This window comes from Erythrolamprus reginae, chromosome 10 (genome assembly GCF_031021105.1).
Source record: "Erythrolamprus reginae isolate rEryReg1 chromosome 10, rEryReg1.hap1, whole genome shotgun sequence".
NCBI lineage: Eukaryota > Metazoa > Chordata > Lepidosauria > Squamata > Dipsadidae > Erythrolamprus > Erythrolamprus reginae.
Window position 1 is genome coordinate 4,970,683 of NC_091959.1, and position 10,688 is coordinate 4,981,370.

A 10,688-nucleotide genomic window follows, 5' to 3' on the forward strand; every position below is an offset into this window, starting at 1 on the left:
ACCCACGGAGGCTTCTCCCCGCCTTTTCCGGCCCTGTTTCCTCCCAGGAGATTCCTAGAGAGCACCCACGGAGGCTTCTCCCCGCCTTTTCCGGCCCTGTTACCTCCTAGGAGATTCCTAGAGGGCCCCCACTGAGGCTTCTCCCTGCCTTTTCCGGCCCTGTTTCCTCCCAGGAGATTCCTAGAGGGCCCCCATGGAGGCTTCTCCCCGCCTTTTCCGGCCCTGTTTCCTCCCAGGAGATTCCTAGAGAGGCCCCGCGGAGGCTTCTCCCCACCTTTTCCGGCCCTGTTTCCTCCCAGGAGATTCCTAGAGAGGCCCCATGGAGGCTTCTCCCCACCTTTTCCGGCCCTGTTTCCTCCCAGGAGATTCCTAGAGAGCACCCACGGAGGCTTCTCCCCGCCTTTTCCGGCCCTGTTTCCTCCCAGGAGATTCCTAGAGAGCACCCACGGAGGCTTCTCTTCGCCTTTTCCGGCCCTGTTACCTCCTAGGAGATTCCTAGAGGGCCCCCACTGAGGCTTCTCCCTGCCTTTTCCGGCCCTGTTTCCTCCCAGGAGATTCCTAGAGGGCCCCCATGGAGGCTTCTCCCTGCCTTTTCCGGCCCTGTTTCCTCCCAGGAGATTCCTAGAGAGGCCCCGCGGAGGCTTCTCCCCACCTTTTCCGGCCCTGTTTTCTCCCAGGAGATTCCTAGAGAGGCCCCATGGAGGCTTCTCCCCACCTTTTCCGGCCCTGTTTCCTCCCAGGAGATTCCTAGAGGGTTCCTACAGAGGCTTCTCCCCGCCTTTTCCGGCCCTGTTTCCTCCCAGGAGATTCCTAGAGGGCCCCCATGGAGGCTTCTCCCCGCCTTTTCCGGCCCTGTTTCCTCCCAGGAGATTCCTAGAGAGGCCTCACGGAGGCTTCTCTTCGCCTTTTCCGGCCCTGTTACCTCCTAGGAGATTCCTAGAGGGCCCCCACTGAGGCTTCTCCTCGCCTTTTCCGGCCCTGTTTCCTCCCAGGAGATTCCTAGAGAGGCCCCACGGAGGCTTCTCCCTGCCTTTTCCGGTTACAGTTTCAGAGGCTCGAGTTTGTAAGTGGTTCTTGAGAAGAGGCAAAAAAATCTTGAACACCCGGTTCTTATCTAGAAATGTTCGTAAGTAGAGGCGTTCGTAGGTAGAGGTACCACTGTACCTATAACTCAGAGGGCGGAGCCTCCCGAGATTCTGTAATCCAACAACATCTTTCTTCCCCCTGTGGCATCCCGATTAGCAGCTGTTTGCCTTGGGGAACCCTGGGAGTTGTAGTCTCCGTTCAGCTGGATGGTGCCGTAGTAGAAAAGCCGGCCATGGAGTGCTTTGGGCAAGGGGGAACTCTAGGTTCCATGGCCCACGTCGCATGCACCCCCATGCTCGCGGTCTCACTTTCACCAGCTCTAACCAACTGTCCCCCCCCCCTCCGCCAGTCAGTGGTCATTTCAGGTGATTCTCGACACCTTTATTTTTTCCAGGTCCAAGTTCACAGGCACGCCTGCACACCTCCAAGTAGGTATCCGTTCTCGTTGTGGGTGCGTCTTGCTCATTGCTGCGGGGTTTAAGTTGGAGATGCAGGAGGCCTTTGGGCGCATGGTTGAGGTGGTAGGGCTTCTTGCAATCTCGCCAGCCGTAGCTGTGCTTCTCTGGGGCCGTAAGGGTAGGTGGGAATGGCCTTGGGAGACCAGGAGGAAGAGCTGTCCGCTAGGCAGGGCACAGATACGAAGAGGCAGATCAGCAATGGAGCCAGGCAAAGATCTCCAAAAATGACCCTCTCTAGTTTCTGCAGAAACCAAGGGGTGGGGAGGAGGAGATGTCCTTTCCGACTTGCAAGATAGAGGTTGTTTGTTTGTTTGTTTGTTTTATTGGATTTGGCAAAGATTTTTTTTATTTTTCACTGCGACCCCAAATACAAAATCCAATACCATCAATCTTGAATGACATTACAATGCATCATTTTTAAAATTTCGGTACTCATAGTCCATCCGATGCTGCCTTATTTATTTGTTTGTTTGGATTTATATGCCGCCCCTCTCCGAGGACTCGGGGCGGCTCACAGCATGTACAGAAAAACAGGAAACAATAATAACAATCCAATTATACCTTAAAAAACAGTCTTAAAATTCTAATTAAAAACTATCAATATCATTCACTCAGCAGTCAAACTAAGCATTCATCGGTCAGAGGGGAAGGTCTAAGGAACCCCAGGCCTGGTGGCAAAGATGAGTTTTTAAACTTTTTCGGAAGGTAACTTTAAGGCTTGTGGACTTCAACTCCCAGAATTCTGGGAGTTGAAGTCCACATGTCTTAATGTTGCCAAGTTTGGGGGGCCCTGGTCTACATGGAGAAGCACCACCCAGGAATACCAATTCTGTCTTTATTCGAAGGCTCCATTAACAGAAATCTTGCCATGCTTGAATCTTGTAGACCAACCCGTTGATGTAACAATGGTATTTGGAAATGACTTGTCAGACAGGAGGACGAGCCACAGACAAGACAGTGGTCGGATAAGACGCAGCTGGACCCACGGAAGGAATGCAGCTGGGTAAAGATCCCCAAAATGGTTTTTTTCACTCCAGATCCCACCTCGTTTCTTAGACTGTAAAAAATACAGGGGGGAAGAAATGTACTTTTAGAGAGTCGGTAGAGATTCTCGGTCAAGCCAGGTGAGGGTAGTCCCAAAGGTGCGTTGTTTTTTTTCCCCAGGAGGCAACTGGACCTTCTAGATTTTTTTCTTTCAAAGGTGTTTTGCTTATCATTCCGGTCACAATTCAAAGTGTTGGTTATGACCTGTAAAGCCCTTCATGGCATCGGGCCAGAATATCTCCGGGACCGCCTGCTGCCGCACGAATCCCAGCGACCAGTTAGGTCCCACAGAGTGGGTCTTCTCCAGGTCCCGTCAACTAAACAATGCCGTTTGGCGGGACCCAGGGGAAGAGCCTTCTCTGTGGCGGCCCTGACCCTCTGGAACCAGCTCCCCCCAGAGATTAGGACTGCCCCAACCCTCCTCGACTTTCGTAAATTCCTTAAAACCCACCTTTGCCGTCAGGCATGGGGGAATTGAAACATCTCCCCCGGGCCTATACAGTTATGTATGGTATGCTTGTGTGTATGTTTGCTTTTAATAATGGGGCTTTTAGTGTTTCTTTTAAATTATTAGATTTGTTATCTATTGTTTATTATTGCTGTGAGCCGCCCCGAGTCTACGGAGAGGGGTGGCATACAAATCTAATAAATAAAATAAAATAAAATAAATAAATCATCCAAGACGCTTCCTCAGCTCTGATAGAATGGCTGGGAATGGATGGATGGATGGATGGATTTATTTATTGATTTATTTTATTTTATTTTATTTGTATGCCGCCCCTCTGCCCATACTCAGTGCGGCTAACAACAGTGATAAAAAACAGCATGTAACAATCCAATACTAAACAACTAAAAAGACCCTTATTATAAAACCAAACATACATACAAACATACCATACGTAAATTGTAAGGCCTAGAGGGAAAGAATAACTCAGTTCCCCCATGCCTGACGGCAGAGGTGGGTTTTAAGAAGCTTACGAAAGGCAAGGAGGGTGGGGGCAATTCTGATCTCTGGGGGGAGTTGGTTCCAAAGGGCCGGGGCCGCCACAGAGAAGGCTCTTCCCCTGGGTCCCGCCAAACGACATTGTTTAGTCGACAGGACCCAGAGAAGACCCACTCTGTGGGACCTAACTGGTCGCTGGGATTCGTGTAGCAGAAGGCGGTCCCGGAGATAACCTGGTCCGATGCCATGAAGGGCTTTATAGGTCATAACCAACACTTTAAATTGTGACCGGAAACTGATCGGCAACCAATGCAGACTGCGGAGTGTTGGTGTGACATGGGCATATTTGGGAAAGCCCATGATTGCTCTCGCAGCTGCATTCTGCACGATCTGAAGTTTCCGAACACTTTTCAAAGGTAGCCCCATGTAGAGAGCATTACAGTAGTCGAGCCTCGAGGTGATGAGGGCATGAGTGACTGTGAGCAGTGACTCCCGGTCCAAGTAGGGTCGCAACTGGTGCACCAGGCGAACCTGGGCAAACGTCCCCCTCGCCACAGCTGAAATATGTTTCTCTAATGTGAGCTGTGGATCGAGGAGGACGCCCAAGTTGCGGACCCTCTCTGAGGGGGTCAATAATTCCCCCCCCCCAGGGTGATGGACGGACAGATAGAATTGTCCCTGGGAGGCAAAACCCAATTCCTTGCAGACAGCTGGGGGTCCTTGAAGCACTTGGAGGTTTATTAGGCTCACCTGAGTGGCGCTCCTGGTACTTTCAGGCTTGCAAGATTCTGCTTAAAGTAACCTTACAATAAAGATAAGAGTTAGTATACCTGTTTGCTTCTTGCCTGGACTACCTCGCATCAGTCTTGCAATCGTACAATCGTGCCCTCCTTTTTTTCACTTTTACTACCCCTAAACTAAGGCAGTTCGCTTTCTCCACTCCTTGAGACAGTTGTCTAGGCTGCACTTCTTCTTCCTGTTTCCCAAGGTCATTCTCCTGTGCCATTACAGGTGTGCCTTTTGTGGAAAACACAAGGCCTTGGAGGTTAGCAATTATAGTTAGACGGGGCTGAAGGTGCTCCCTGAAGGACATTTCAAATGGCACACAATGCTCTTGCAACCCAGAGGCGAGCCCGAGAGCATCTTGTCAGCAAATAGTGGGGCTTTATCGTAGATGGATCCTGTAGATCGATAGATGGATAGATAGGATAGGGAAGGTAGAATAAATAGATTATATAAGGAATAGAGGAGATAGACAGATAAGCCTGGTAGAAAGATGGGTGGGTGGGTGGGTGGGTGGATGGATGGATGGATAGATAGATAGGACAGAGAAAGATTAGGTAGATGATAGGTAGGTAGGTAGGTAGATAGGACAGAGAAAGATTAGGTAGGTGATAGGTAGATAGATAGATAGATAGATAGATAGGATGGAGAAAGATTAGGTAGATGATAGGTAGGTAGGTAGATAGGTAGGTAGGTAGGTAGGTAGATAGATAGATAGATAGATAGATAGATAGGATGGAGAAAGATTAGGTAGATGATAGGTAGGTAGATAGATAGATAGATAGATAGGACGGAGAAAGATTAGGTAGATGATAGGTAGGTAGGTAGATAGATAGATAGATAGATAGATAGATAGATAGATAGGGCGGAGAAAGATAAGGTAGATGATAGGTAGGTAGGTAGGTAGCTAGGTCAGAGAAAGATTAGGCAGTTGATAGGTAGATAGATAGATAGGTAGGTAGGTAGGTAGGTAGATAAATAGATAGGACAGAGAAAGATTAGATGATAGGTAGCTAGCTAGGTAGGTAGATAGATACATAGGGCGGAGAAAGATTAGGTAGATGATAGGTAGGTAGGTAGGTAGATAGGACAGAGAAAGATTAGGTAGATGATAGGTAGGTAGGTAGGTAGATAGGACAGAGAAAGATTAGGTAGATGATAGGTAGATAGATAGATAGATAGATAGATAGATAGATAGATAGATAGATAGGATGGAGAAAGATTAGGTAGATGGTAGGTAGGTAGGTAGGTAGGTAGATAGATAGATAGGACGGAGAAAGATTAGGTAGATGATTGGTAGGTAGATAGATAGGACGGAGAAAGATTAGGTAGATGATTGGTAGGTAGATAGATAGATAGGATGGAGAAAGATTAGGTGGATGGTAGGTAGATAGATAGATAGATAGATAGATAGATAGATAGATAGATAGATAGGAGAAAGATTAGGTAGATGATCGGTAGGTAGGTAGATAGATAGATAGATAGATAGATAGATAGATAGATAGATAGATAGATAGATAGATAGATAATATACTGCTTAAAAAATAAAGGGAACACTCAAAGAACACATCCTAGATCTGAATGAATGAAATATTCTCATTGAATACTTTGTTCTGTACAAAGTTGAATGTGCACAACAGCATGTGAAATTGATTGTTGCTTCCTAAGTGGACAGTTTGATTTCAAACAAAAAAATTGATTTACTTGGAGTTATATTGTGTTGTTGTTTATTTTTTTGAACAGTGTAGATAAGCACGTAAGACGGATAGATGGATAGATAAAGGGGTAGATACATAGATAGATAAGACAGACAAATAGATTAGATAAGGTAGACAGACATACAGATAAGATAGATAGATTAGATAGATAGACAAGACAAAGAGAGATAGATTGGATGGGTAGGTGGATGGATGGATGAATGGATGAATGGATAGATAGATAGATAGATAGATAGATAGGTGATAGATAGACAGATAGATAGATAGATAGATAGATAATAGGTAAAGAGAGAGAGAGATGATAATAAGAGGGACAGAGAGCGATAGGAGAGACAGACAGACAGAATAATTGGCAATTGGACTGCAGTATGATATCTCCTGGAGCATCAGGTGAAGAAAAGGGATTAAGACAATCTTGGGGAATTTGGTGTCTTCTTCAAAACGTGTGTTGAGATTATACTTCCTTTTTCTGGAATTCTGGACACTGTAATCCCAACACAATCTGGAGTTCTTGGCTTTGTTAAGAACTCTGAGACGAAGAGACCTTTTGGGATGGGGACATCGCCCAAGAATCTCCTAAAATTCATCTTCTGAAAATGAAGCGAGTCTTAGAAGTTGTCCGGTGGGATCGATTCTCCCTTTAGAACAGATTTGGACTAGTTGGAGAATGGAGGGGGGGGGGGTTTGAACCATTGTAGGTTTAGGATCTCAACTGTGGACAGAATTTTCTGAGTGCTCATCCAGTTGACTGTTCTGTGTTTTTCGTTTTCCCAGAGGATCCTGCGAAGCCGACCCCCAACAGAGAAGTTGAGGCGTTGGGAACAGATGCAACCACCAAGTCCCTTGAGCCAGAAAAGAGCCCCAAGGGCAAAACATCTGGATTGGCAGCCTGTTTTGGGACCACCTCCTTGCATTACGAGACTCTCCAAGCAGAAGATAAAGAGACCCTGCAAAGATGTTCCTCACCTTCCCTACAACGTGGTTGTGTCCTCAATGGGGTGCTTCCCAAGGAAGACGCAACCTTGGAGACCAAGGGGCTGTCTCTTCGCCCCAGTGCTAGGAGGCCACCCCGTAAACAGCCAAGGACTCTCGGGCTTAAGTTGACCGCGAAGGTCGCTAGCAGGACGACCAGAGCTTCCAAGATCCTTCATCTCCGGAAATCTGTGGTCCACATCCAATTCCAGAATGCTCTTCAGGACATCCAAGGGCCTCCGATTCTTGGTCCTTCGAGGAAGCGGAAGAAAGTCCCACCACCACTCCTTCTCAAGCGTTTCAAGCATCGGAGACACAATCGTGCCAAGGTTTCTTCCTTGCCCACCGAGTATCCAGAACTGGTTGGGAAAAGGATCAGGCACTTGTACGAGGAGAAGGACAAGACGGAAGCCTGGTACCACGGGGTGGTCCTTCGTGTCCACAAACCCCACAAGAACCCTCTGAAGACAGTTTACGAGGTGAAATACGACAGTGAGCCCGAGTGGCAATATTACCTCGAGATTCTGCAGGATTATAAGAAAGGTTGGGTGGAGCTGGATGAATGAGTAGACGGGCGTGTGTTTCATTCTTGTGTGTGTGTCTCAAATGGAGAGATAAGAGGGGAGATTTGATTCATCCAGCTGTCTGACAGCCGAAAGTGATCAACAAAGCCTTCGAGATTACAATGGCTTTCCTACATCTCACACCGCTTCCTCAATCCCAACACACGTTTGGCTTTAAGTAGGATTCAGATCTTCACCATCTTGTGGTCCTCAACACCTCGGGGGGCTCCATGACCCTTCCAGAAACCACACAAGGGAGTAGTTTTCCGGGTGTGAGCCATGTTTTGTATCACAGTGGGGTTTACAAAATAGCTTCCTGTTGTCCTGACTGACACCAGAAGTGAAAAATGAATCTCGCAGTACATTTTCCATATCTCAATAGTTGGGGCTCTCAAGACACCCCAAGAAATTCCATCCTTTGTCCCCAATTCCGGCTTATTCCAGAGGCTGCAAGGTTGTCCAATTCCTAGAGCGTCTTTAGAACAGATGCTTGTCCGAGGGCATTATTTACGTGGCTAAACAGGGCAGTTGCTTCATCGAGTCGTGTCTGGTTTTTAAACATCTTTTTGAATCCCTGCAACTTTTAAAGAGAATCCAGCTTCCCTAGTTGAGAAGGTCGGATTCATTCACATAAAAATTCACTTTAAAAACGCAGTGCTTTTGCATAACGGAGAGGGGGGAAAAGGTCATTTAAAAACCTAGTTTTCTAGTTTTCTTCTGCTTACTGACAGAAATTCTGGTTCCAATTATGATAGCAACTCAAGGTCTACCTATATAGGACTCTCTCTTTTTAAAAAAAAGAAAAATGGTTTAAATCCACCCACTCACTTCAGGATTGAATTTTTCAGTCCTGCAAGTCTACCAACCCACGATAAAATACAGTTCAAAGAAAACTACAGCTGTATATATAAATGAAATGTTTAAAATTTATTTAAAACTACTAAAAATTACCAAGCCAGTAATAGTAATTTTAAGTAGTTTCAAATAAATTTTAAACGTTCTGGAGATTGTGATGGCCATCGCCTCTTCATTTATCACCATACCTGGGACTCAACATTTGTACGACAATTCTTGATATAAATGACTTGTATTTTTTTTTTTTAAATGACACGACCAGCTTCATGCACCTAAAACCATGGAACAAAACCACACTGCTATGTGTTTCAGTTTTCGATTTTTTGAAGTTTTCCCCCAACCCGAGGGGCATAAATGTGGCACATTTTAGAAATGTGATTTGTTTTGCCTTTATAAGGAATTGCTGCAGGTTTAAAGGGTAATTTTAACTTTCTTTTCGGTTCATTTTTTCCTCCCAAGTCTCCTGTTTGGAGACTTTGGTCCGTGACCTCGGTAAATTTAATTTTCAAAAGCAGGTAGCCGATTGATTTTCAGTTTAAATTACTTTTTTTTTTTTTTGAAGCTCCAGCACATACTATTGTCTTAAAAGAAAAGAACGGGAAGACTAAAAAATGGATAGTTCTAGCTTCTTTGGAGCCCCCAGTTGTTGTTTTTTAAAGTTCATTTCTAAGAAATTAAGTTTGGAGACTCAAAATGAAGAAGACCAGGGATGAAGAAGGAAAAAAAATTTGAAACATTTCTAAAAGCACCCGCAGGTTAGTTTCTAAGCAAGCCGAAGTGAGCCGGAGACTTAACTTGGACAAGTTCCTCTCCAGGGGTGGCTTCCACTTATGGCTGCTACTGGTGCGCTTCCCGCAGAGCTCTGTGTGCGTCTGAGATTTTGCTTCTGTGCATGCACAGAAGCAAAAAACCCCACTGAAATCTTGCTTGTGCGCGCATTATGCTCAGGCATGGACATGTGAGTGAGATTTGGGCGATCTTTTTGCTTCTGCGCATGCACAGAAGCAAAAAACCACCAAAATGATGCTCATGTGCAGATGCTCATGGTTGCACATGCGAATGAGATTTTGGTGATATTTTTTTCACCGAAATGTTGCTCATGCGCACTGTGCTCATGCGTGCACATTTGAGTGAGATTTTAGTGATCTTTTTTGCAAAAAAAAAATCACTGAAATGATGCTCATGTGCACATTATGCTCATGCGTGCACATTTGAGTGAGATTTTAGTGATCTTTTTTGCAAAAAAAAAATCACCGAAATGTTGCTCATGCACACATTATGCACATGCGCGCACATGTGAGTGAGCCTTTGCTGATCTTTTTCCTTCTGCTCATGCGCAGAAACAAAAAACCCCACTGAAATCTTGCTCGTGCGCGCATTTCCATGCGAGATTTTGCTTCACGCGCAGAAGCAAAATCTCTCGACTGCGTGCAGGCGAGCAGCTCCATTTTTCCTACTGGAGTTACAGCGTGGCCCGTACCGTTAGGAACCCAATATTGTTCCTCTCCTGTTTTGCACCACGTTGAACACCAAATGATTCACTTGTGAGAGCACCTGCTCAATGTCCATTCCACCAATTGTGGCCAAATTGATTAAAAAAGAGGAAAAAAATCGGTGCTAGATACAAACCGAAGAAGGCCTCGTTTATATTTTGAAAATACAGCCGGTGCAGTTTGAATCCATTCTGCTCTGAGGATGTTGTGTGTTTCCACCTGCTTGTTTCATAGGGGTGTGTGTCTCTCTCTGTCGAGCGTGCAAGCGAGATCGGGGTGGGGTGGGACTGGACCCCCCCACACACACTGGTCCTTCCCTTGTCTTACTCCCCTTCCATCCAGGTGGGAAAGCAAAATTAAGACGGATTTGTACCGTGCTGCCAAAGAGGAACGAATGCATAATGCTGTAAATGTTGTACATAAACCAGGGAGCCTATTTTGCCTTTTTATTTAATTGTTTCCCCCACCTTTTTTTTTTTTTTGGTCAGGATGCAGTTTTTAAGAGGTGCTTCATTAAAATTAAAAACCACTGTTTTGGAAGTGGTGTCTCTGCGACTTCTCTTTCTGTGTCCGCCGATTGTTTCCCTCGGAAGCAAAGCTCCCGACCGTCTTGTGGAGCCTCCCGTCTCCCGATGTTTGGGAATTTTATTTATTTTATTTATTAAATGTATATGCCGCTCCTCTCCGAAGACTTGAGGCGGCTCACAACAGATAAAAACAGCATACGTCGAGATAATAATTCAGTTAAAATTAAGAATTACATTTTTTTAAAA

The 10,688-nt window shown here is 45.6% G+C and overlaps 1 protein-coding gene across 6 annotated transcripts in view; it reads left to right on the forward strand.

The window, feature by feature from the left end:
• Positions 1-10,455, forward strand: part of C10H15orf39 (chromosome 10 C15orf39 homolog) — a 31,683-nt gene extending 21,228 nt beyond the window's left edge. For 2 of the 6 annotated variants that reach the window (XM_070762618.1, XM_070762619.1), the window contains exon 3: positions 6,807-10,455. In XM_070762618.1, coding sequence (XP_070618719.1) covers positions 6,807-7,570 — 764 coding nt within the window. In that variant the 3' untranslated portion in view covers positions 7,571-10,455. Of the gene's footprint in view, positions 1-1,480; positions 1,519-2,429; positions 2,548-6,806 lie in introns of those variants that run through there. The other 4 variants (XR_011559971.1, XM_070762621.1, XM_070762622.1 and 1 more) reach the window with 4 other exon arrangements.
• Positions 10,456-10,688: the final 233 nt, after the last annotated feature.